This window comes from Astatotilapia calliptera, chromosome 3 (assembly GCF_900246225.1).
Source record: "Astatotilapia calliptera chromosome 3, fAstCal1.2, whole genome shotgun sequence".
NCBI classification, from domain to species: Eukaryota; Metazoa; Chordata; class Actinopteri; order Cichliformes; family Cichlidae; genus Astatotilapia; species Astatotilapia calliptera.
In genome coordinates this window covers 11,104,904-11,132,891 of record NC_039304.1, presented here as the reverse complement: position 1 = coordinate 11,132,891, position 27,988 = coordinate 11,104,904, and the positions used below count along the sequence as shown (strand labels likewise).

Sequence of the window (27,988 nt, the reverse complement as noted above, 5' to 3'; positions counted from 1 at the left end):
TTTACTGCAATCACAATATCATTAGCAAGCCTCGAAGACGTTGTTGCAGAAAAGAAAGATACAGATCAAGGGAGAGAGCGTAGAGGAGACCTCCTGTATTGTAGCAAATCGGGAGGAGAAAGATTAATTGACCATGCATGACACAGCGAACCAGATTTCATTCTTAGTCCCTTATTTAGACACTTACAGATAGCTGAGCATCCGAATAGAATAAAAGTGTTACCCAAATGTAAGCGCTGATAGGCAATGTGCAAAACATCGATAATGAGGCAAACATATGGCGTGTTTAATTCCATCAAGTTAGCAGTTTATGCTACACAGCATACAAGAGCAGGCGTGGAGAAAGAAGGCAACGGTAGGAAAGAGGAGTGGAGCCAATGCTGGAAGTAGAGAGGTGCTAAAATGATATAAGACAGAGCCTCCTGCACGGCGTTACCTTCATGCATCATTTCCTCTCTTCTTTCTCTCACACTCTCCACAATCTTTAATTTAGCCTTCTATCTAATTTGCTCTCCTTCACCTTCACTGACTTCTCATTCAATCCTTTGTTCACTGCATTCACTCGTAATCTCCACTTCTCTCTGACCTCCCTGCTCTCTTCTACGCCATCGCTTGGCTCTTCTATTGTTTTGCCAGTTCACTTTGGCAATCTTTCACTCATTTTAATATGTTCTCCTCACTGTAAGACAATATTCTCTGCCTCATTCTCAGCCCTACTACTGAGTGTTTGAGTCTTTTATTGGTCCTCAGTTTTCATTGTTATAGCAGTACTGCACTGCTAAAACAATAGTCGGCTCCATTCAGTTTTTATCTCACCTAAATACATTGTGGCATTTCATGTTTGCCCCTCTGTCCTTGTCTCTCAGTTTTCCCTTTATGGTTCATTTTCTGCATCATTTCCCACATTTGCCTGCATTTCTCAATATCCCCTTTATTCATTCTTTAAAAAAGAAAAAACAAAGTAGTAATAGGTTACTTTAGTATGGCAACATACAGCAAAAGGTAACTGGGTATAAAGATCTGAGGATGTTTCAAGGTTAAATTAAGAACTAAACCCTGAATGTGGAATTTTCCCTGGATTACGGCACAATCGGAGTTTCAAAAACTCTAAAAAGCAGAAAAGAAAATTAACCCAGAAATCAGCGTGGTACTTTAGCAGCTTAGTCAAATGTTACACACGCTCTCATTTAGCTGCTTCGCCCTTGCAAATTTTGTCGCCGTTCAGTTTGCCACGGTCGCCATGAATTTTAACTTGTAATTTGCACAAAGCTCTAAAGACTGCAGAGCCACTTAACACCATATTGTCTGTGTACAACACTAGTTGACAATATTTTTGAAGTTGTAACATGCAACAACAATATAACAGTTTAAACAGCTGTTGGATCACTTTCCCCCTCAATACATTAAAAAAGTTTTACACAAAGAAAAACCCAGATTAAATGTTTTTAACAAGTTTAAACAACTTTTGCAGCATTTCCTGCTACTGGGATCGTCAAATTTAAAATTTGACAATTGTGTTGCATACGAGCATACAACTGGATGAATAGTTTAGGAAGAGCGGTCGTATTTAAAATAAGCATCCAACCCAGTTTAAACTTCACGGTTCAAGAGTATTCAGGTCATTCCTGGTTTCAGTGAAGACACTCACTCTTAGAAATGCCCAAATAGCATATCAGATAACAATTTCACACAATACATTGAATTTCAGATATTACAACTTAGTAATTTCACCAGATTTTAAAGTTTATTTTGGCTGTAAATCAGTGTAATAGGAAACAGTGATTTGAATCTATACTGTACTTGATAAAGATTAAAATGAGAAAACTGGGACACCTACTAAGTTTTCATTTTTGATAATTGATTTCTTATCTAAACCAAGTAAGATTCTTTCTTTTCCTTAAATTTTACTGGTTGCATCTTGCCAGCCTCCCCCTCTTTCCCCTCTCACCCCCTTTCTTGGTCACTACCTTCAGTCAGTCTCAAACTTGCCATTTATTCAGTTTGTCCCATTTTCCCCCCACTTTCATCAGAGCAGTGCTTGCTGTTGCAGCCATTTCCTCTCACTTCCATCCTTCTTTCATCTCCGCACCTTCCTGTTTGATTGACCGCTGCTGCAACTAGAGGAGGGTGCCATTTCACTGGTACCTTAAAAATAGGAGTAGGTTTTATTCTCTACGTCTCCACAACGTCTTCTCTGTTTACCACTACGCCTCTTCACTGATGTTTCTCAACTTCTCTGCGTTTCCTTTCAGTATGCTTTTATTTCTGAACAATCTTCTCATACGTTGCCCCTGATGCGACATTCCTCCGTTTCCTTGCTTCACCACAGGAACTCAGCTCATCATTATCTCTCAACATGCCACCCACTGCCCATCTCTTCACCACTTTTCCCCAGAACAAAGGATGAAAGGGGAGCTTCCTGGCCTCTCTTCATCATTTTTCCCACTGTTCAGTCTCTTTTGTCCTCCATATGGCGATGCCACCACCTACTCTTCTGACACATCAGGTTTCCTTCATACTCATGATCAGAAAGATGCAGTAAAAACTCATCTTGGGACCTTCTGTAGTTTCTTTTCTGTGATGTTGACAGTAGGATTTCTTTGTGTCTGAGAGCCAATATAAGACAGATTCTGTGGAAAGTTTTAGGTTTCTTTAGCCCTCATCTAGAAACCAAGAAACTTTGTTAAACCAATAAAAAGGACTAGGAAAGAAAGAAAAATCAAGTCATCTGGGAAATGGTCACAGGGCCTGATGGTAATGCAACATTTCTATCTGTGGCAACACTCCTAGAATAAATGCTGCACTGATGCTAATGAAAACCAAACATTTGCTTGTAAGCATTCAACAAGAGTCGGAATGGAAATATGTGCATGTTTGCACCAATGCAAACGCATCCACAAAAAATCGTTTTTGTATTTTTTTAACAGTGCATAGTTTGAAATATTACAGAAAGTAGTGGAATAGGTGGGGCTGGTAGATAAAAAGACACATGTGACAGGCCGAGTTTCTCTCAGAGGCAACAACTTTTACTTGCACTGTTCTCGGCTGCCACGTTCAGCTTGTAACCAAATCAGTCACTCACAGAATAAACTATAATAAACTGACCGACCTGATTGAAGAACATTGTCTTATACCCTCAAACACTGACTTGCAACTTTAGCACCTAAACTGCTGAAAGTGGGCTCAAAGTGTCCTTTGACTTTGCATCTTAGCAACCAGTAAGTCATTTAACCTTGCCCCTTATCTACCCGTGCCTAAAGGCCCAATGTTGCAGGACATGATTATTTTAAGATACTGAAAGTGTTTTACAGAGCTTGGTGCGCTGTCTACTAAAATCTTTGTTCCATCTGGAAGGAAATAAACAGAAAACAGCGAAGCTTTAACAATATCCCCAAATGCTTGCGAGCAACAGTGCAGAGGACACTGCAGAAAGTGTATTATTGCCATGGAAAATGCAGTTTAACTGCATACAGAGATGTCAGACGTAGACATGTTGCTCTGCTGCGCTCATAGCACTTTCTGAGACGGGGGAATAAGAAAATGTGAGGAAGTCTTGGGACATGAAGTGTCTTTAAGACGATGAGAAAGAAAAAAAAAAAAAGTCTCCCATTGTTATACAAACACCTTTGAAGCATTTGAAAAACACAGAATCACAAAATCTATTTCAAAACGAAGGAACAAAGCACTAATACCACAGAGAGAAAACAAATGTGCAGCCCTTCCTCCACTTGAAAATATGCACTGGAGCATTTGATCATCAAACACATTTATTTGCTCCAGTAAAAGAGCTACCTATTTAAAAAAGATTAAGGCATTGATCACCATTTGAGCGGACTCTGAGATATTAAAAAACTTTCTCCGATCATGGTTTTATTTGAGAGAAAATGGCACCAGCCTCCAGCTATAATTTGTCAATGATGACTCCGCTCGTGTCTGTGGGCAAAGAAATAATGAATCATGAAGTCATTCTGCAGCGGTCTCATGCGTTCTTAGTTATTATGCACAGGCTGGATTGAACGTCATAAAGACAGCAGCACAATTTAAAGCATAAAAGGTTCAGGTCAGTCACCTACATGAACACCAACTGATTATTCTGTAAAACCAATGCAAAGTTCAGCAAAGGGTGAGCTTTAATCAGTGTTCTATTGTGGGCAATTGTTCAGACAAGATGTGAATAATTAAATATTTATGCAGTGACTGAAAACAGATGTTAGAGCTTCCTCCAGTGCGTGGAACAGGTAACGACTCTATCCAGACGCAGTGAAAGATGCTCGCCATTTTCTTATTGATCACATTTCTAACTTTAATACAAAAAAGTGGATGTTTACCGAAATTATCCTAAAGAATTAAGGACTCAGTTCAGTTTCTATTTTTCCTTAAATGTGTAGCCCATAGGGGAACTCTAGTACCTAGTATTTAACCTTTAAAGGGGGGGGTGTTCCCCAGCAGATGTTCCTGAGCACTTTTAACTCGCTATTAAGTGAGAGGTGCTACAAGTCAACATATGAAAAAGATTCGGGTCACTAGAGTCACCAGTAATGACCTGGATAACTGAGAACCTGCACAGAACCATAAGGGAACAAGAACGTTACGATAGCCATGTTTGTGCTCAAACACAAAGCTTCCAGATGAATCCGTTGCCACCCTCTGCTTTGCCTCCATTGATCATTTCTCAGAAAGAAACAGAATAAGATTTAACCCTAGCACGCCCATGGCCTGATGACCTCTCCTAGTTATGCCATGATTACTGCACAATGCAGAAATTGAGACTGCTGGGCACCAAACATCTTCAGGGAGCTTATTTCTTTACAAGGCAATAACAAGTTCCACACTTGTGCTTCAGTTTCAAAGCCTTGAAGGCACTGTTATACGCCTGCAAAGCCGATGACCCCGTCCTTTCTGCTGGTTTTGAATTCTGGCAGCAAGTCTTACTTAACATAATGGACTCTTACGGCCACACTTACAACTCTGTTGCTTTCATACTCTGCAAGAGCGTACACACTGTCAGGGAACTGTACATGAATACACAAAATTAAGCTATGATATTTACATAATTGTAAACAAATAAAATTGTGCAAGATGCAAACAACATGACCTCAGCCACACATGCAAGTCAACCAAGCTCAACACCACTACCCTGCACACACACTTGCAAACCTGCATATTAACAAAACAAAACATAGTTACAAGCAAATCTTAGTGGTAAAAAACACAGTACCTTTACTAATAAAGGAAAAATAAACAAGGAAGTGAAAAACAGATATGCCAAGGTAAATAAAAGGGGAAAGAAAATCTTAAAGCATGAGAATAAGAACAGCAGGGTTACAAAGCTTTTAAAGAAAAGAAAAAGACTCAAACTAAACTAACACTGGCCTTTGAAACAAGTATCACTGCTTGACATTTCTTTACACAGTCCACCACTATTCTGGGACACTTAAAAGTCCTGCTGGAACAAAATAGTCACTTTAAAAGCCTCATATATACACAGCAGAAAAACAGAAGGAAATTTTACCCGTACCTACAGCATTCCCAGCTCCCTAACACATTACAGTGCTGCCTCACACTTGTTTGGTGTGGCGGCTCATAACTTTGAAATATGGCTACTACTTCTCCTTTCCTCATCATCCTCTTTACCTCCTGCCTGGCAGCTCAATCCTCAGCATCTTTCGTCCAATATATCCACTATGCTTCTTCTGCAAATGTCCAAACCATCTTCTCCATCCTCCTCACTCCCAGTGAAACTTAACATCTCCACCTTTGCCTGCTGTCTTTTTGTCAGAGCCACCATCTCCAAACCACACAGGTCACTACCATCAGTGTCATATCACCCCTGACACTCATTCTCCACCCTGCCTGTACTCACTTCTTCACCTCTTTTGCGCACTTTCTATTGCTTTGAAAGGTTGACCCCAGGATGGGAACTCGTCCACCTTCACTACGTCTCCTCCTTGCATCTCCGCTGTCACACCCGTCTCCCTCTCATTCACACACACATTCTCTTTCGCTTTTACTGACTTTCATTCCTCTCCTCTCCACATCATACCTCCATCTCTGCAGGCTCTCTTCCACCTGCTCTCACTACAAATCACAATGTAGTCTGAAAGCATCCTCATCCATGGGCGCCAGTTTAGCTCAGGGCCCGGGTTTGGGTTCGAGCCTCAGGCGCGACCCTTTGCCACATGTCTTCCCCCTTCTATCCGTCCTCGCTTCCCTTTCCTTTCTTCTCTGTGGCTATCAAATAAAATTGAAATGTATTTATTTTTGCTTTTTAAACAACTTATTTTAAAATTACACTCAAACAAATCCTGCCTAACAAAAAAGTAACTTCAAGTGCCAAATTACATTATATTTCTTCACATCAACATACGGCGTGGGCCGCCAGTGGTCACGAATTTGAAACCCCTAATCTAGATCCACAAAGACAGAAAAGTTCAGAAGTTGCACCAAACTTCTCCATCAACACCCTAAAAGCAAGTTTAACATGCTCTTTAACCTCTCTTCTTAATCCAACGTAAGAAAATATTACTGCAGATGCAATAAACAAACAACTGCTACAAAGTGTCAGTAAATCGGTGATTTCATAACTTAAGATGCATTTTGAATGCTGTCAGGTGAAAATTCTTTAACAATGCAGAGCAGTGATCATTTAAGCGTCTTGGTGCGCTCTAGACTCAGTTAATTCTAGTTTGGGTGGCATGTTCACATTACAAATTACCCTCAGCTGTCAGAATGAGTGAACACAGTTAAAGTAATGCAGCTGGCCTGCAGTAAATCCAACATTGGTGAACGTTTTAATGCTCAGCTTTTGCACAGTCCAGACAGAAATCTAAGACGTGTCAGAGGAAGTGAAGACATGAAAAGGCAGGTGAGAAAAAAATGATCATGACTGAAAAACAAAAAGTGCAGCCTGCACTTAACACTCATCTCTAAGCCTACTTATTGCAACCCCCTACCAACCATACCTTATTGCTATCCTGAATTGAAAGCATTTGTTTTCTCAGCAGCAGCCCCGAGCATTAAGCTTAAACGCATTGTCTACTCAAAATGAAACAAATCTCCGCATTCTCTCACAAGAGCACACCGAGCCCTGCACACATGTGAAAACAAAGACACGGAAACACACACACCTTATTACTTAAACCTTCGAGAAGGAAAAGCCTGTATTCTTAACACTCCCTCCTGGCTCCTCTATCGATCTGAAAGCCTATTCATGCATCCTTCCTTTTATCCTTCCTCAGCCCCTCCCTCATTCTGTATTACAGAATCCAAAGTGCCAATCCAAAATCATCAGAGAAAACACCGATAAGAAAATGCCATTTTCCTTCAAGGGGGAGAGTGGCATATCCTAAATATCTTCATTTCCTATCAGAACTTTACCAACCAGGCTTATCTGATTTTGGACAGTCATCAGATGGCTGAACACAGCAAACAGTTATTCTACTTTTTAATGTTTGTTGTGAGAGGTGGCTGAGATTGGGAGCAAGCGCCTGATTCTGTTTTAATTGACAATTAATGAATCCAGACATTAGCTGATCCAAACACCTGGCTAAGGGCAAGCCATAATTAAACTCATTAGAATTAGAAAAGACTTTTGTTCTCAATCAGTCATTAAAGCAGCCAAAACACCAGGCGCTTTCCCAAAGTAATTTCTCTTTCCCCACCCCTCCCTCTCCTGTAGCACTTCAAATCTTTTACCAAGCTTCTTAATAACGCTTCTCCTCCCCGCCTCGTATTCCTCAAGGTTTAACACTTTTCCGATATTTCCCTCAACTTTCTACTTCATTCTATTTCCGTTCTTCCAATTACTGGACAGATGGGCTTTTGGAAATTTCTTCCACAGAGTTCAAGTCCAACATCTTTTCCAGACAAGCAAATCTGTTTGTAACCTTTCGGGATTTTTGGACTCCATTTCTTTCTAATGTTGGGCTTTTCACTTCTGAAATAGTTCAACAAGCAACCAACGCTCTGCGGTACAGAAACACATTGTGTATCTGATGAGTTTAGAAGTGCAAGATTTTAGTGTTTTTCCATTTGTTCTTCTCAGGGTGAGGAGCCTTGTTTTATGGTTCAAACACTCGACGGCCACTGGCAAACCCAACCGACAGATGGCCATTTTTCTTTTTTGTGTGTGTGGCAAACAAATCCTCCTCTATTCATGCAAAACTGTTTCTTGATGAAAATCTTTCAGTTTTTTCAGTATTGTGTATTTATTTGACACATCGTAAACTACTATTACTTAGGATAAAAGCCCAAAGAAAGGTCTGATAACTGAAATGCACCGTTGCTACCAGACTTAATGAGATCAAATCAGGCCATTAAATCATTTTCTTTCAGGAGAGCAAGAAACTTATCCAATTATGTACATAAGGATGATTTTAGTTATTTGACAGCTATCTGGCAGGTTCTTTGGACCGGGGAAAAAAAAGTAAAAGGATGCCTCAGACCATTTTGGGGAACATTTTTCATTTCATGTTTTAGGCATTTATTTGATGCTCTTACCCAGAGCCACTTAGGAGTGAAGGCAATGGTAGAATAAATCTCAGTTCTTAGATCACCAACATTATGGGGATAAAGGTTTTTCGAAATGGAGGTATAAGAGAATTTTTTTTTAACTTAAGACCAAATTAGAGGCAGCAGATGTGCAGAGGGAATATGATTCAGTGCACAGAAGGTGATGTGGGAAGAAATGGGTTTTCAGCTTATTACCGAGGACGGGGAAGGACCGTACCTTTCTGACCGGTTGCAAAGTTATTCCACTTTTTGCGCTGATTCATTGTGGCCCACGGGCTTCCTGTGTGTAAAACCCCCTGAAATTCCTAATTGTAAATAATCCCATGCCAAACTCTGTGCTGGACTGTCACATTTACTTTACCATAACATAGCTTCCCCAAGCCTCCGAGGAATACGCCAACTTTCAGCAAATATGTTCTTTGATCAAGGGGCTGCTGTGTGAAATGCAGACTGGTACTCATTTCCTCTGCTCAGAACAGCCCATTTGCACAGCAGGCAAAAATGAAAGCACAGCAAATTTATGGTATACTACAGAATAGATTACTGTGACTTTTCACACCTACTAGAATAGCAGTCCTTATGCTTTTGATGACCTCCTTTTTACATTTTCTGTAGCACCACCATAACTAAATTCTCTAGTTGTGTTCACTAGTAATTAAATGTGGTAATTAAAAAAACGAGTCTGGTATTATCTAATGGTAGAAGTGGAGCAAATGTAATATTTGCCATATATATATATATATATATATATATATATATATATATATATATATATACATATATATATATACACACATATATACATACATACATACATACATACATACATACATACATATATATATATATATATATATATAAAAAATTAAAAACTATTCTGTGGCACGTGGCCTTTGCATCAAGCTGAAGCTTCACATATTCAGCTTCAACTTGCTTTAAAATGCTAACTTTTAATCAATATTTTGTTTCTTCTTCCCAACACTAAAAATCCAAGCTTAATGAATAATGCAGTCTCACAGGACAGCAACCAAAGCTTTGGGCTTTCCCCCCGCTCTTTCTTCCCCCTCTCCTTCCGTATCGATCCCCCTAGAAGTGTCGACTTTGTGATGAAATGCCACTGTGAAAGGTTTTTGTCCAAGACAGCTGTAAACATGTCACCTCTGCCAGCCTTCTGGCTCTGTATGGCCTCAACAAGGCCTTTTGTAAATGTCTCAACTGGAGGACTGTTAAGGGCAAGGCTAGTTTTACAGCCAACAAGAACATTACACGCTACTTTGTCTCAAATCTTGCAATCAAGTGCACCTGAAGTCCGCAGTCCTTTTTTTCCCCATGTCTAAGTGGAATTGAAGGGTAAGGCCTGAGCAACGCTATAATTTGACCAATGAGTGTGCATACACACTATTGTATGGACACAGTGCAATTTTGAAAAAGGGTAATTGTAATGTGGAGCTCAACTCGGCACTTAGCACAAAAACACAAAGATCAAAACAACAAAGGAAGATGTGGTCAGAGGTAAATTTTATAGAACGTATTGATGAACTGTGCTGAACGGTTAGCAAGACAAACCATTCAGCTTTACGGGAACAACAGATACTTTCAAACCAACGCTGAGCGAGTGCAGCCTTGTAACAGAATTTTATATTAGGGAGAGAACAGAGCAGGTACACTGCAGGCTCATTCTTTAAAAAAAACACTCAGAGCCACTGGGCTGCCAGATGTTGCAACGGAAACAAGCAAACCCAGCTGTTAAATAACTCAGAAAACCAAAAGAGATGTGCCAACACTTAATGTAAAAGCAGATTTCTAGATTATGGGGTTTTGTTTCTTTTTTTAAAGCAGTTCTGTGTAGAATTAGCAAAACTGACATTTATGAAGGATGGGGTTTGTTTTTCAGGTTCTCAAACATATTTAAGAAATATAAAGACGTGCATTCGCAGGTGCAGTTGTCACATTTCCCTGCAAATAAACTACTGCTGCGTTTAATGCTGCCCTCAAGATGAAACGAAAGCATTTCATTCTCTTCGTCAGTGTGGCTGGAATAATCAGGCGCCCAGCCGGTCGAGAGTAATCGAGTTCTGTGTTCCATTATGCCTTTTCAATTAGAGCTGGAAATTTCTGAGGAAAGAAGAGAAGCCCCTGGGAAAAGGACAGGGAGACAGATGCATGGCCACTGCGGCTAAAATTGTATGACAACGATTTTTGTGAAATCGAGGCTGCGTGCCAGTGAAAGCATGTGAGGAAACCAATGACGTCGAGTCCAATCCGATGACAAATGAACCTGGAGCTCCTGACGTCTTCCCTGTGTTCCAGAAACTTGTAATTAAAAGCCGAAGGGAAAAACATCTAGAACGCAGCGCTTGGACAATGATTACATCAGTGAGGATTGATAACTCCGTATGTTTACTTCCAATTAATGCTATCAGAGGCACCTGTGCCACAAGAATGAAGATGCCAAAGTCTTAAAGGATATATATATATATATATATGACCCTTTATTGCAATGCATAAATCAGTTGGATTTACATACAATGGGAACTTATGCTTGAGTGTTGAGTAGATTCTGGAGTTTGTGTATGAGTAATAGATCATTAAACCCTAAAAGCTTCCTGAAAGTGTGTGAGAGTAAAAACATCAGTGTGTGTACCGACCCTTAATTAAAACTACTTAGACCCCACTCGTGTGCGCATTTATATTCACGCCACCTCTACCAAGTCTCACTATTCATGACTATGCATGGGAACGCACACAAATACACTTGTGTGATTTAAACTCCTGAATACGTCTCTAAAGGTTTCAGTCAGCGAAACACTGACAGCACAAGTCTAACCTTTAAAGACACACCGCTAACACACTTTCTTTTATTCGTCTCAAAAACATGAACATTTTGAATGCGTCTAAGGTTAATGGGACCAAAAACAGTTTAGAAACAATGCTCAATCAACAGAGGCTTTTGAAACATAGTGAAAATAACATGTTCCGTCCACATATGAATATATTCATCGTCTGCACGGCTATTTAGAAGCTCGGCTGCCCACTCTCAATCCAAGCCTTTAATTGCTCTTTGGTTTTCATTTGTACTCACTGCCCACATTGACACTTTATAATTCATTGCTCCTCATTCATAACTACTTTCTTTGCCATTCAAGGTGTTACGCTGGAAAACAGCTGAACAGCAGCTGCCAGAACAGTTCACCGTCTGCCTACACACAGTGATTTACAGCTAGACGAAGTTTGTGAGTATTTACCTTTGTTCTGTGCTAGTGAACTGAACACATAATTACATATGCTGCAACAAGTTGCCTCAAACCACGGACGCCGTGACAGACGGCCCGTGTCCTGCCAGAGTACATTACTAACCCGTGTAATCAAGTGTCACCTTCAGTAAGGTCATTCCTGCCTTTTCTCTTTGAGTGTTCATCGGTCGCTCTTATCACAAATTAACATTCAGTCGACCAGACCACCGCAGGGAGCAAGATCAAGGAAGTGTTTTTGTTCTTTTAAATGAATGCTGATAAACGTGCGCTGTGATGTTAAGGAAGAGCAGGCGGTGGAAGGCAAACAGGGAAAAGGGAAAAAGAAAAAGTGACAGGGGAATGGCGATGGAGCAACATCCATCCGTTTTCTTACTGCTAACAACATCCAGCTAGGGTCGCAGGATGCAATAGCCAGGCAAGAAGTGCAGTAAATCCCGGACAAGCGGGCGAGTCCATCGCAGCACCAGCACAAATTGATCTGACCGCCTATGACTAATTTAGAATCATCAATTATTGTGGCAGGAAACTAGAAAACGTCTCCACACACAGTAGGTTTAAACCCACAACCTCTGTTAACCACTCTACCATCATCTACCATCTTTAAAACAAATGGCGGAGAAAATCAAAGGAAGCAAAAGCCCCATGTTATTCCTCCCTTTCCAGCCCTACCATGCTTCTCTCCTTTTGTCACAGCCAATTTCCAGCCGTTTAATCCTGGTTACGCCTTCAAAGTCCCAGCTGACAGCACCCAGTTCAAACTTACTGTGATGTATATTGGCGAGTGGCAGCAAGATGCGGGTTCTGGCTACAAACACATCTGTTTCATGTCTGTTGTTTAATTAGCTGTTGGAACTGAAACGCTGTTTTAGCGAGCATATAATCTCAATATGTAGTTATGCTTTGTAAATCGAGAGAAGGCAGCTTAGAGCTTTCACTTACTACACTGAAGGTGCATTTATCTTGTTTCTGAATGACCACCGAAGAACTACACAGTAGTGGTGTGATTTATTAAAGGACTGCAATGTTTACATGCTAGTAGAGATGCACCGAGTGTGACCTGTTGATACAAATTTCGACGATTCTCATCCTTTAAGAGCTATAACTGACCAAACAAATACAAACAAAAATCAACTATGCTTCTTTCATAATAAGAGAAATTATTCAACCTCCAATTTCGCCAAAACTGCAGTAAGTTACAGGATTTTCTCTCATTGAAACAAGTTAAAAGGAGGCGCTCTGCTACTGGAAAGAGTTATAAATAATAACAAATGTCAGGTGCTTGTCTATATATTCAGATAAGAGGACATAGAACCTCTCGTTCGCTCATCTCCATCCTAACTGCTGTGATCCTTTGCTCAAATCAACACTGCTGATTTGCAGCTGGCTCCAAACTCTGGCCAGCTTTAGCAACTTTGCCGGTAGATTCTTTAATATGTCCATGTCCAGCATGCTCAAAGTGATTTGTGCGTCCGACCTTTAAAAGATTTTAAATATATAGATAGCATTAAACAGGTAAAATGAGAGAAAGTTGGATTTAAAGTTGTTTGGAGACTTTTTCACTTTGTCAAACCACTAAAAATGTTTCACGTGTCCACTTTTCTTTTCCATCACGGCCTTTTATATTTTTTAATATATTTAATATTTTTCTCAGTATCTTTAAAGTCATCCAGCATTCCCACATTCCCCACGACTTTATTCCCATGCAGTAATTGGATTTCAATGTTCTTGACCTTTTGTTGAATTTCCTCAAATTAGGCTTTTCAGGACTAGCGCTTAATTATAAAACAAAAGTGTGTTCAAGATTCACAAAAACATGAAAGGCACGCTGTTTAAGACACACACACAATTACAAAGCTATTCATGTGATTAAGTACCGTGCAAGTGGTTGTTTAGAGGTGTGAAATGAAGAGGAGATAGACAGATAACCCAGCCCCTGGAGACACTGTGTTATTTCATATGAGATTTAGAGTGCATGACTGTGTGTGACAAAAAGCAAGCGTGTGTGTTTGTGTTTCACAGTGAATCTAAACCACTTATTCCTCCTACTGAAAAGTCAGATGAGATGGATTTCCTGTCTCTCTGCTCTTCGTAGATGCTATTTAAATTATCCCGGATCAAAAAAATAAAAAATAAAGAAGTGTAGTTGTTGGAGGAACTTCGGGCCACAACAGATGGAAGAAAGGATCATCCTGTTACCTGGTCAACATGATCTTCAGGCTACTAAAACAGCAGCATGAAAGCAAAGAAAGAAGAGATAACTGATAAATAGGAAAAATTATCTGGTACAGGGATCTCAGTCTTTCCAATGCTTATTTGTATTTACTTTTTTACTTTTCAGGCTATATATTCACCAGTAGTTTATAACACGTAGCCACACAGAGATGCTTACATTTGTACATGATGCTCATTTAAAAAAAGGTCTTAACACTTTTGATATGAGAGGATTTACGTCTACATTTATGGTGCGGCACACTGAAACTCAGAAGTAAAAAAAAACCTGCTATACATAAAAAGCCCAGACTACTGATTTATATGAGCTCAAAGGTTGCAGTTCTATATTTGGGTTTTATCTGTCACAATTAGGGCTGAACGATATATCGCATTTGCGATAATATCGCGACATGATCAAGTGCAATTTTCTAACCGCAAAGGCTGCGATTATACTGCGATTATATTATACAATTCATGGGCTGCATCCTCCTGAGGCCGCATTTGTAGACCGATTACGTCACAGCGACGCGCCGAAGGCTGTCCAAATTACTACCATATCCCAGAATTCATAGCGCGGCCCAGCCAAACTCCAGTTTCCAGCAATGGCGGCCGCTACTAAGTTTTAAAATTACTCATACTAATCTTTCTGGGTCACAAAATAAACTTTTAACATATTTTCAGGCGAGAAAGTAGTTGTGTAAACATCAAATATCTGCTCGGTTTATCAAGATATCCCATATTTGCAAAAGTGCTTCGACGTTTTCAGAGGCGTCTGCTACCCACCAGCTCGACAGCTAGCCGGGAGCTCGAGGGTTACTGATGCGGCCGAGAACGGCACAACTCCCGGCACATCATTTTCAGATCACCGCGGAGTTTCGCTGCTCGGGTTAAACGTAATATATGTCACTTAGACAACCTAAAAATGTTATTGTTGGGCTTTTTTCAGTGTTTTGTTTGTTCGTGAGTAAATCGGTTTGGCTGAGATTAAAGTTATTAGATTAGATAAAATAAAACTTTATTAATCCCCCGGGTGGGTTCCTCCTTGGTTTTCACACAGCTGACTAAACGTCAAACAGAAAACTTATTAAACAGAAATATGAGACAGTCGAGAATTTACGCCAGTGTCTGGTTATATTTTAGATAGCAAGAAGCAGACGGCCGAGTTTATTAAACTCCACCGAGACAGCGGTGACGCTAATCAGAACTAGACCGTCCAATTTCACGCCTTTAAACTTTAAAGGCGTGTTTGTGTGTGTGTTTATACAATTGCTATTATGTTTGCACTTTATGTGTAATGTTACTGACTGCAGAGATCAGTAAGATGTGTGTATTTTTTATTTATTAGTTTTATTTATTTAATATTATTTTTTAATTGAATGACTGTCTAGTAGTTCACAGATGTCGAAAAACTGAGTGTGGTAAAGCCACTGATTTTTTTTATGTATATTTCTGCAATCTGCACATTGTACTGACTTTCATTTTAATGTTTACACCAGGGTTCCTTGTCAGCACTTTATGCTCAGATGTTTGTAAGCTAAAAATAAACTATTGTGTATGTTCAAATATACTGTTGTGATTGAAGAAGTTAAATAAAAATGTCAGTCATCAATTCATGCATCACCTCATGTCATCATAACAGAGGTCTGTCTTCCAGGAAAGAACAGTTTAAAATTAATGTAATATAGTATTGGCCATACTATATGATGTATTGCTTGTCTTTGTTTAATAATACAGAAGACAAATACCTTAAAAAATAATCGCATATCGCATCGCAATCGCAATATTGGGGCAAAAAATCGCAATTAGATTATTTTCCATAATCGTTCAGCCCTAGTCACAATTCATCGGTATAACTAACAAAAAAGGGTTAATGTTTGGGTTTTGGAGGACAGACTAAAGGTATAAGAAATAAATGGAGATATGAGAAAACAAAAGCTCATGTGGGGGGAAAAAAGAACAACTCATGTGACCGACTCGGTGAACCGTTATGAGGCTCAGCACTCTGAAACTAAAGAAGATAAGTTTGCTCTTGAAAGCAGGCTGAGGTCAAACGGTTGTAGAAGGGGGGAGAGCATCACAGAAGAGAATAAAATAAAGTGTGAAAGGACTGTTTACAAGCAGAGAAAGAAGTGTATGATAAAACAGGAAGATATGAAAGAATAAGCCCTGGGAAATGCTGTGTAAACCCCGACACACAGATCAGACTGGCGAAAATGAAACCAGCGTGGAAACAAAACAGTTTCAGGATGGATTACTGGTGTTCTGATATCTAAAATTAACCTGTGTCACTACAACACTATCAGCAACCTCCACAAAAAAGGGGAAAAACAGTGTCAACATGAAAGGTACGACGACAGTTTTGGTTCATTTCTATCATTTCTCCACGCCAACTGCTCCACTGATAACTGCATAGTGTGAGCATTGACATTCACAGTAGCCATAATTCACTTGAACACTCCAGTTAAAGGTTTTTTATATTGTATATCACGTTTTTATGTGAAAAATTCTGCAGTAACTCCATCTAATCTATGCAAAACAAAGTCAAAACTAAAGATTTCATTCAAATAAGGAACAGAGGGAAAAGTCAGAGGCAATCTTGAGATGAAGCCTGTGATCTCTCAGACTATAATGAAGCGAAACATTACTAAATTCTTCAAAGAGCCTCTCTGAATAGAAACCCCACTGTTCTGCCCCAACAGTTTCCATCCGTCTCTCACAAACGATGCAAGAAACTGAGGTCATCTCACCCTTACAGAGCATGGTTAAACATCAACTGATATAAAACCACCTGTGAAAGGCAAAAAAAAAAAAGTCACCTCCAAAGAACAGAAGTGGAAAATTTTACAATATTGAAATCCCCACAGTTACAAAACTTGACTGATTGGATTGTTGGAGATCAGACTTGACCCTAACTATTATTTTTCTCCTCCTTTAGGTAATAATTTTTGTCACAGAAAACACAGGAATTAGCAAGAACATGCGCAGAAACCATTAAAAAAAAAAAAGTGTATTTGCTTCTGAAATCACTGATGTCATCATTAAGTTCTGCTGTGGAAACTGCAAATGCCAGTGAACATCTTTTAAGGTGGGTTTAATAATATGTTGCAACATGGAGAAACGCCAAAGTGGTCTCTGACGATGGCCGCCGCCCTGATCTCTTTTATGCAACCTGACCAAACTCAAAGAAAATTGCAAAGTACATCACGTAGCTCTATACCTCCCAGATCAGCTCATCCTCCCCCAAAGGAGAATTACGACCAACCATCACCTCCCTTACCCACGGCGCCTGAATGTCTCTAACCCACATACAATGGCCCCACTGTGAAGGTGTGATAAAATCCTACATGCATAGAACTAGTGACAAATTGATTTTACTATTAATAAAGTGATACTGTTGAAATATGTGATCAATACATAGAATAAAATTTGCCATTACACTTTGGAGCAGTGTTTCCCAACCACTGTGTTGCGGCACATAGGTGTGCCGTGAGAAACGATCAGGTGTGCCGTGCAAGATTATCTGGTTCCACCTGATTAGTACTTTAAGCCAGTGGTCCCCAACCCCCGGGCCTCGGACCGGTACCGGTCCGTGAGTCATTTGGTACCGGGCCGCGAGAGTTGAGGCTCAGGTGTGAAATGTATGGTTTTCAGGGTTTTTATCGGTTTTCAGCGTTATTTTGTCATCGTCTTTATCGTTTACTCTGTTTTCCTGGGTCTTTTCACGTGTGTTATGAATAAACCTTTTTTTCGGTACCGGTACTGGTTTTATTTTGTTGTATTTATCCGCGACACCTTAAAGGCCGGTCCATGAAAATATTGTCGCGGATAAACCGGTCCGTGGCGCAAAAAAGGTTGGGGACCGCTGCTTTAAGCGACTGGCGTGAGTACTGGCTGAACAATTACGTTCTCTTCCACTAGAGGGCAGTACTACTACCTGCTCTAATTAAATAGGTTGCTAACTGCCAGTAAAACAGAAGAAGACGAAGAAGAAATTACATAATAATCATGCTGTGAGTTAGACAATGCAGCACATAATAGCAATAGATAAAGTAGCCATCCTGACCCGAGTCCTGGAGAAAATTACGATCCAGATGAAGGCCCTAGCTTGAGTAGTGGTCAGAAAAAAAGCAACAAAGGTATACTGGGGACGAACAGAGCCAATTCTGCTATACCTGGTGCGCAGGGAAAAATGATCAACATTGTTTTGGTGACATTTTTGTTTGGTAGTGTGCTGGGTGATTTCTCTAATGTGCAATATGTGCTGTGGTTACAAAAGGCTGGGAAGCACTGGTTCAGAGTGAGAAATTGGTATGACTAATATCCAAACGTTATAATTTTCAACTATAGTGGAGATAATTTCACAATGCTAACATCCAATTTCTATCCAACTTCATATGCATTGATTAAGTGCAAGTGATTTAAGTGTATAAATGCTAAAAATGGGTCATTTTACATCTTTAGACCCAAGCTCTCCTGCTGCTCAAAGGCTGAGGTTTACTGACAGATTTGGTGCATTACAGTAAGATGTGCTGCTTTCCTGCAATCCTGTGCACTGTTTCAGCACGGGTAGAATTAATTTTACTGATGAGATTTTTGTAGTTAGCATCCTTCAAAGTTTTCTTTAAAAAATAAATAGACTAATCCGCAAACCTAATTAATTTTAAATAAATGTGTTGTCAAACAGTTAGGTTAAAGCAACAGGTTTTAACTTTTCCATAAATCTTCTCGACACTGACTAGCAGAGTACACGGGTGTCCACAGACCCCAGCTTACCAAATGTATGTTGCACTCTTTCCATCTTGATTGGCCTTTTAATGTTTCCTCCTATCCATCCACCCTCAACCTCCTGCCTCATGTCCTGTTGCTTTCATCCATCTTTCTTCCCGTCTCTTGCCTTTTTGACGCTGAATGCGTGACATTTCCCTGCCTAACACACGTATTCTTCTTTGGGGAGCTGTGTGCTCGCAATCATTGCACATACACAGAGATGCTGATAGACATGCGCACATGTGGACGCATACTGTATAGAGAAACAGAAGGTAAACACATCTGAAATGTCAAACACAATTCTACACAACGCAGCACAGCAGGCAGCCGCTTCAACTGAGCAGCTCAAACTTTGTTGTTGAGTGCACTCTCTAGTTTTAACTTTTATTTCCAAGGTAAAAGTGCTCTTAACATGCTGAGACTCTACTATGACTGCCATAGCTGCGGTTACGCTGAGACCTACTGTAACCACAACAGTGGAGTACCCAGATTCACAGGAATTGAAGCGCTGCTGTTTTTTACTGTAAAAGTCTATATGAAGACAGATTAGTACTTGTGGTATCAGGTGGGTGCTGCTGCAGCATGTGGGCTGTGCATGTGTGAGTGTGTTTCATGTTAAGAGAAAAAAAATTCAAGGTGATTTCACTCACCAGTATGAAACTAGAAAAGAGGATGAAGGATAAATAGAACAGAGGTCATTGCAGAAGGTGATTTAGAAATCAGCAAAGAGCAAGATTTGAAGAGTCCTTGATAACATGGCACAGCAGAACAATTTGAGCCTGCAGCAGCTAAAACACAGATCAGAGAAATGACAACCAGTGTCTTAAACGCAGGTAAAAGCAATGTATGGAAGAAAAAGCAAGTCTTTGTTCACACTTTGGTGAAGAATGTTTTTGTTTGTGAAATAATTAAAGGAACGAGTCCTTGAATTCTTCAACCCTGGGACATAAACACCCATGCAAGCAAACCTAAAACTGAACGGTAGCAAAAGCAAGCTGCCAGTTCTCCTCAAAAAACCTCTACGAAAACTGTTGTCATGGTTTCCTGCCCGCCACCAGCATTCTTTACACGAACAATTTTAATTTCAGGCCTTGTTACGTGATGTTCAATGTCCCATTCTCTGCCGGTGTCCATGAGGCTCAGAGCTTTTACAGGAGTATGCTGATACAGAACAGAAAGAAGGCTATTCCTCCTCAGATGTAAAAGGCACTGAGCAAGGTCACACTGGGTAGCTGACGTGTGGCGCACACCATCCTCATCAGCTCTTAACAACATAAGAAAAAGCCTTTGCACACCGATAACCTTGTTTCTGTTTTACATCAAAGTTAGTTATAAAAAAGTATCGCCATTGAAAGTAGGTTAAACACTCAGTATAACAAGCTAAAGCTTCAAGCTTCAGTGTTGCTTTCATTTACTCCAAGCTTTTGTTCATAATAATTTATTTTTATGTGCATGTTTTGGGCACCGTTTTCAAACAATTACTTAAATTAAATAAATAAATAAGAGTTATTATCAATGTGTGGCATTCCTGCATAAGAAACGGCATTTCCACACAGCTCTGGCTTCACTGGACCACTTGAAAGATGGAATAACAAAAACAGTCCAGCATTAACAGCAGATTCAGCGTTTCAATCCTAAGACTTTACACACTTGGCTGCACCACTGTGCCAGGGGTCCAACTAGGGCTGGGCCATATCATACCGTTCACGGTAATACCGATATAATGTTGGATAAGAAAACAAAATATCGCAATAGAATATGGGTAAAGCACGTAGGCGCGGTGCCTTTGTGTTCATACGCACGTGGCTGAAAAAGTATGGCGGCGACGGAGAATGAAAAGGGCGAAAGCGGATCGTTGAATAAAACGAATGAACCAGAATTAGTTTGTAAAAATGCTGCAACTTCAGTGGTGTGGAACTGGTTTAGCTTTTGTCCGTCAGATACACAACAAAGCTCTATTTTTGGTAGCACATGCTAGCGGGCCGTCGTTATTAAAGTGTTGTTTGGAAAATATGGCACACTTAAAATCAATCCTTTGATTTTTCTGAAAATCGACAGTGCCCCTTATAATCCCGTGTGCCTTATGTATGAATTCTGGTTGTGTTTACTGACCTCGAAATGATTTTATGTCGTACACGGCGCTCGAAAATCTATCAAATGTTTTAGTACGACTTTGCTAACCTACGAAGCCGCACCGCTTGATGGATTGTCAGAGCATTAAGGCTACCATAGGCAGGAGCCTCGCGGAGTGATACGTACTGTGCTTCAACATAATATTACCGTGTTGTGCGTGTGTATAACCTCTTTAAGTTTTGTGGATATTATACATGGTTATGCTGAGGATATGTCGGCCGATTTCCACTGAAAATGCCTTTTGGTTAAACTGTCAGCGACTTTAATGCACATAAAAAAAAACAGCTGCTTGTTTAAGTGAAAACACATTATTAGTGCAAAATAAACAAAAACAAAGTTGTGGAGTTGTAAAGTGTTTTTTCTAGTGTCAATTATATCGTCAGTTATATCTTTATCACAAATTTTCAAATGTATATCGTGATAAATAGTTGTGGTCATATCGCCCTGCTCTAGGTCCAACCTGTACATTCAGATCACCTTTTTTGCAACACACACAGGTATCAGCACTTCAGTCTTATACTCAGTATAACAACCCAAAATGGACAAACCTCAAAGTATGTGTGATATACATGCTCAGATACACTATTCCTAAGCATTGCACATTTCCCTCCATTAAACCCTTTTACACACACACGAAAAAAGTGATTTTTTTCAAGTATGATTCAAAATATGAAATACTGAAGACCTCAGCATGAGCAAATCCACCGATTGGCCACATGCATGTCTGAAACCCTCTCCGAAACATTCTGCATTTCAGCCATCGCATGAATTCAACCTTGGAAAGAGAGACTACTCAAGGATAAGATGACAAAAATAAATTTATCTCCAGCCCATCTCTGTATATCCAAACAACTTCTGCAATCTTTCCATTACCCAGCTGCTCCAACAGCTTCATCTACATCTTCCACAGCTGATGCAACTTTTCTAACTGTTACACAAAAGCAAGGCTGCACTTTGTCTTCCAACCAGGTTAATTACAAACTACAATTGATTTTTCATTTTTGTTTTTGTTTTTTGCTTGAACCAATTTAAATTTCATAAAATGTAAACTTGTAGACTTTGTTATCCTAAAATAAGTCACCTATTTTCAACCTTTTGTTGCATTTAGCCATGTTCATTGTACGGTGGAAAAAGACCACAGAGAGGATTTATGGATGTAATGAAACTTTGCAACCTTTTTTGCTTTGAAATCATTAATGACATTTTCTGTTTATGTTAACTTAAATAAACTGGAAAGCATCTTTTCTCTTACCCACAGCTTAAGATCAGATATTTTGATACTGAATTATTCACGAAGCTGACTTTGTCTACTTACCAAAACCCTAAAGATTTCAAATCAAGTTTTTCACTTCAGTGAATATTTGCATCTATTGCCCGACCTAATCTTACAACAAAAACATCAGAGACTTGGCTCTCTGATACACTGTTATACATTGTTGCCAGATTAAAGATTAAAAACACCATTTACCTCTCAGTGGAGAAAAAGGCACATGTTTTGAGCTGCATGTATATGTTGGATTAGACTCATCGTGTTAATTTTTAATTGAGGAGAGAAAATTGCACATTTAAATGTGCTGTGAAATGTGTGAATGATGACAGCAACAGGAAATCCAAATTACAAAAAAAAATAAAAATCTTGTGCTTGTCTAATTCAACTATTAATTGGTTTTATAACATGTTAGCCATTTTTAGTGTTTATAAAATGCTAAATGTTATTATGCTGGCACATAAATAAAAAAAATATAGAGGTTTCCATTTATCAATGTAACATTGTACAAAGTTTAACAGGAATGTTTTGATGGTCGTCTCAGCAGTTACTGATCACAGTCACATGGATTGAGGGGGTTTAAATTGTTTTCTTATTAATGAATAAAATGCAAGTTGTCATAATTGGATTAAAAACACATTTCATCTGTTTCACCGCGGTTTAATAAAAACGTGTGAGGCGCACATGCAAACACACAGCGCTATAAGAGCCCGTATAGCGCTTTACTAGTCCCTAAGGACCCCAAAGCGCTTTACACATCCTGTCATCCACACACACACACACACACACACACACGATGGCAAGCTACATTGTAGCCACAGCCACCCTGGGGCGCACTGACAGAGACGAGGCTGCCGGAGACTAGCGCCACCGGGCCCTCTGACCACCACCAGTAGGCAACAGGTGAAGTGTCTTGCCCAAGGACACAACGACCGAGACCGTCCAAGCCGGGGCTCGAACCAGCAACCTTCCGATTACGAGACAAACTGCCAACTTTTGAGCCACGATCGCCCCACATCGTTTACATCTTTCTCTTTGTTCTGCAAGTGGGAAATAAACTCCCAGGCTTGTGTTTCTCCCTCACCAGCAGCAGTAATGCACTTGTGTTTCTGTGTATGGGCTGCAGTGTTATGAAAGGTGGATAGCACTACCTTAACAAGTGCAAGTTGTTGTGACAAAACTGCTATAAGCCAACAACAACTGGCACCTTCTGACACAGGCAGAGTGTGTTTTCAGTCGGAAAGCCAAGAAATAAAGAGCAACATAAACCATGTAATCAGCCAGAAAGGTCACACAGGCTAAGTGTCCAAGACTAAGCGCACCACTTCTTAGCTGTGGCACTCTGCAGCAACTGAGTACACACTCGCTCTCTTTCAGCTTTAAATGCATCACACCATTAATCTAAACTACCCTGAGTAGTTTTAGACGGGCTCTTACCATGCCAGCCACCAATACACAGAGTAGAATTCAATTTATATCCGAGCTGTGAAAGAATCAATCCCCATGCCAAAATGTTCATTAGTTCCCGAGTTTCCTCATCAGCTCAACTAGCCAAACAACAGCTAGAAAAGCAAATTAAACCAGGAAAAACATGCACAAAGTTGGAACCCTTTGGAGCGCACTTGGCCGAATGTCCTACCTTAACCCCTCTCACTCTGAACTCAGCCAGAGCTCGGCTCATCTTGGAAGCTGCTGTGTTCAGGTCCTTTCCGCTGGCGATGACTTTCACTAGTAATGAGTCATAGTGTGGAGAAATGACGGCACCCTGGAAGGCTGAGGCGCTGTCCAGACGGATGCCCATGCCCTCGCCGCTTCGGAAGACCTGGCAGGAAGAACACGGCACAGGTTAATATTTTTGAAGGAAAATGTCTGTCATTGCACAAGAGAGACATTTAATATAGAAAAAAGGTCATTATTGATAGTCTGTTATCAATATATAACACATTTTCTGTACACTCAGGACAAATTCTCAATTTCTGCAATTTCTGATTTGTTCATTAACAATAAACAAATGTGCAAAACAATATATGCACAGTATTTTTGTGGATTTCATTACATTGGATTTTTCTGCAGTTGGCAAGATAATACACTTGGATAATTTGCCAATACAAGATTTAGTGTTCTCATTAGGGATATTATTGTATTACCCTGCAAGGTCTAGTAATGCTACTGAATGCATTTCCCCCCCCAGCTATTCCTCTTCGATATATTTTACAGGAAGCACTAACATTTGTGTTATTTCTGCTATTGAAACTGCTATTAACTGGTTGTATTTTCACTACTTTGGAAACAGACAATACTGGTATATGTCCCTGCAATCACTGTTTGAGCTGGGATCAATGACCAGTGCAGGCACATCTATTCAGACCCTGAAAAAAAGCATATTAAGGAGCCAGGCAGAAAAAGTATCCTGGTGTCTCAGTGCACTGAAATGTAACAGTGTGTTAGATTCAAATGAAGCCTTTCAAGCTTAGTCACATGTCTCTCATCACTCCCTCATTTAAAATATAAAAGTTAACTTTAAAAGACCAAAAGCTAAAACATTCTGCTCCTTCTGACAGGGCTGTCATTTAAACAACAGACATTGAAGCATCACATCTACCAGGTGCCTAAAACCTCAGCATAACGTAACATACACTGAAAATAATGGAGGCCAGATATACAAGAAGAGGAAAATAACGAGATGAGAGTGAAGAAAACGAGCATGAGATGAGTGAGAAAGGCTGAACTGTTCCAAACCACTTGGCAAGAGAGCAGAGAGGAAGGCGAAGTGAAGAGGAGAATGAGGAGTGTCCAACACTACAGCATATGGAGCCCCTTGAGGGCTGGAGGAGAAAGAGGAGTCGAAATTATAATTATAACAATGTTTTGCCACACTGGTGATCTGCTGCTAATATTAACAGATGAAGTGCAGAGCTGTCAACATTCATAATAACATTTTTTCATTAATCATTTGCACCACAACTCGACATTTCATCTAGTATGACCCCTCTCCTGTGAAACAACTCGCTGCCACATTAAAAAAAACAAAACTAAATAAATTTGTGATAGTAATGTTTAAAAAAAAAAAAAAATCAAGCCAAGCCTCATCTCTGTTTTTCATGGGAAGTGGAAAATCAGAGCAGCAATTTAATGTGCAAACACATAAATACAGAACATAATGAAAAGCTTGAAAGTCAGTATTTAGTATGACCATCTTTATTCAACATGGCCTGAGCTCTTAGGCAGCTTTTAGTCAAAGTTCTCCAGGCTTCTTAAAGGACATTCAGAACTCTTCGTAGGCTGTGGCTCCCTTTTCTTCTGTTCTCTGTCCAGAGACTAATGTTGAGGTCCGGGCTCTGCGGTGGTCGACCCATGACTGATGGCATTTAAATAATAATGTAATATGTATACTTTATTGATCCCTGTGGGGAAAATCCTCTCTGCATTTAACCTTTCTAGACTATATTGCATGGTGGAACATCTGACCCCCACTATGTCTTAAAGATGGCTGTAGACCCTCACTGATGTGCCTCCCTCCTGACCTACTCCATACATGCCGATGATGATTTCAACCAAATCTTTCAAATTTGGATTCCTCGCTCCATAAGACCTGTTGCCACTAATTTTTAGTCTTCTCCACAGCCACACTTCCACCGAGACAATTTCTGAGGCTTCACTGAACAGCAGAAGGATAAACTAACGGGCCTGATGCAGCTCTCAGATCCTGTGTCAGGTCTGTGGCGTGTCCATTTCTCAAGGATGTGACTTTTAGATACTCTTCATCTGCTGTAGATAGTTTGTTTTAGGCCTGGCACGTCTTACTTTGTCTTCTATTTGTCTGGTTTGTCTGTTCAAATGTGCCATTTTTTAGGCAAATGGTTCTTTGGGAATCACCCTGTTGGTGCAAAAATACTATTTTATGCATTAAAAAACTATTGGCTATAGCAATTTTTACAGATTTGACTAAAGAAATGGGAACAAATCATGTGTATCCAAGGACAGAATTTCACATTGGCTCTTTATTAAATTGTAGTATGCATAAACACAAGACCTGTTCATCCCATGAACAAGGTTCCAGTGTTACGTGGATAAACAGAAAACTAAAAATTCAAAGAAAAACTTTGAAAGGCCTTCGGAAAATTTGAGCACTGTTCGCTTACAAAAAAATTTTTAAAAAAAATCTAACGCTTCTTGGAAGCAAAATATAAAGTAACGAGGGGTGTCTCAACACATCTGTACGCCATTTCTTTACCAGTGACTTGTGGTAGAACAAAGTTAACCATTTAATCGCTGCAGAATTTGCTAAGAGGAGTGCTAACAAAGCGTTATGAGAGTTGGCACAAGAGGTGATGCAGCTAGAATAATTAGGACTGCACATTTTGGTGCAAGTATTTTTGCACTTGATGGATTTAACAGTTTAAAAAAAAAAGAAAAGAAAAAAAAAAAGGACAAGTTGGCGATGATGGAAATTGTGGTTGTAGGCAGGTTCACTATAAACTGGACGGCGTCTTAGAAAGACAGACAAGAACCCACAGTATCTGTGTCAAAACTGAAAAAAAGCCAAATCAGCCCAAATGAGCACATGTAGAAGCAACATTTAAGCCAAGTTAAGTGCCGCAGCAGGGAAGTAAAAGATGTGAAACTGCAATTTAGACATCAATACATCTGATCATCAAGCTGAATACTAAATAAATACCATGAGTATTGATGCATTTTTCAATTTGAATTTAATATTTCAAAGAATGACTTATTCATTGGATGTCCTCCACCAAGGAGGAGTTTTGATTTGTTTCAACTCAACTGGAGACCAAGTGGAGAACGACTGCCTGCAGAGAGCAATATCCTATTTCAAGGATCTCCCCTTTGATATGGGGCTGGTCATCAGCACTTCAAGTGTTGCTCAAGTAGATCTCAAATGTTTAGACTTTTATTTTACAATTTACAAGCTACTCTGCACATATTAGACCAAGTTTCAACCATGCTTGTGTAAAAAGTTGATCAAATCTTCTCAATAGTGCCTGATAAATTAAGACGTGGAATATCTACTTGAAATTGTCCAATCTCTACAGTGTTGTTTGCATTGTTTACCCCCCCCCAAATAAAAAATAAAAAAAGTGAGTGGTAAATGAAATATTTTACTGAAGCACAAAAAGCAGGAACAGTGATGTTTTCTGCTAATTGAAATGACAAAGAAAGTCAGAAATAAAGCGAACCCAAATATATCTTAGGTTTCTTTTTCTGCTGCTCACAAAGAGAAAAAAGAAAACCATCCCACAGTTCTGTTGATGGGCTGTACTCTGCCAACTGTGGCTTATCGGTATTGCCAATGGGGCTCTAGGGCAGTTTGTTTCCACAGTCATCTTGAGGCCGTTGCCAGCTCTCATCTGTGCAAATACCCCTGGGAAAATCTACAATCTGTTTACTTTTCCACTACTCATTAAATCTTTCCTTATTGTGGACTGGCTATATTTTAAAATTGTTCTGTCATCCTATAAAGCTGCAGGCCAAGCATACACACACACACACACACACACACACACACACAAGACAAATGCAGTTGTTTGCACTGAGTGCTATGTTCAAGTGACTGGCTGTCTGATAACTGTCCAGGTTTTTCTTGCACGCTGTTATTTAATATCAAAAAGCTAGATCTCCCAGAGGCAAGTAAAGCGCTTAGCATTGCTTATGCTCAAACTGATGCTGCTTTTTGATTTATTCAGGCTATAGTCTTCACAGAGGTTCACTGGGCATCTGGGCCTGTTTCAGCAACACCCCACTGCATAATGAGAACGGTACTTGGCGAACTCTTTTATACAGAGGTTGAAAAGATGAAAAGGAGGGAGACGGATCAGTAATTAGCTCG

The 27,988-nt window shown here is 39.8% G+C and overlaps 1 protein-coding gene across 4 annotated transcripts in view; it reads right to left on the bottom strand.

Moving 5' to 3' along the window:
* Window positions 1-27,988, bottom strand: part of pcxb (pyruvate carboxylase b) — a 291,444-nt gene that overhangs the window by 122,617 nt on the left and 140,839 nt on the right. For all 4 annotated transcript variants that reach the window (XM_026161745.1, XM_026161746.1, XM_026161748.1 and 1 more), the window contains exon 12: window positions 23,783-23,965. In XM_026161745.1, the coding sequence (XP_026017530.1) occupies window positions 23,783-23,965 (183 nt within the window). The remainder of the gene's footprint in view (window positions 1-23,782; window positions 23,966-27,988) is intronic.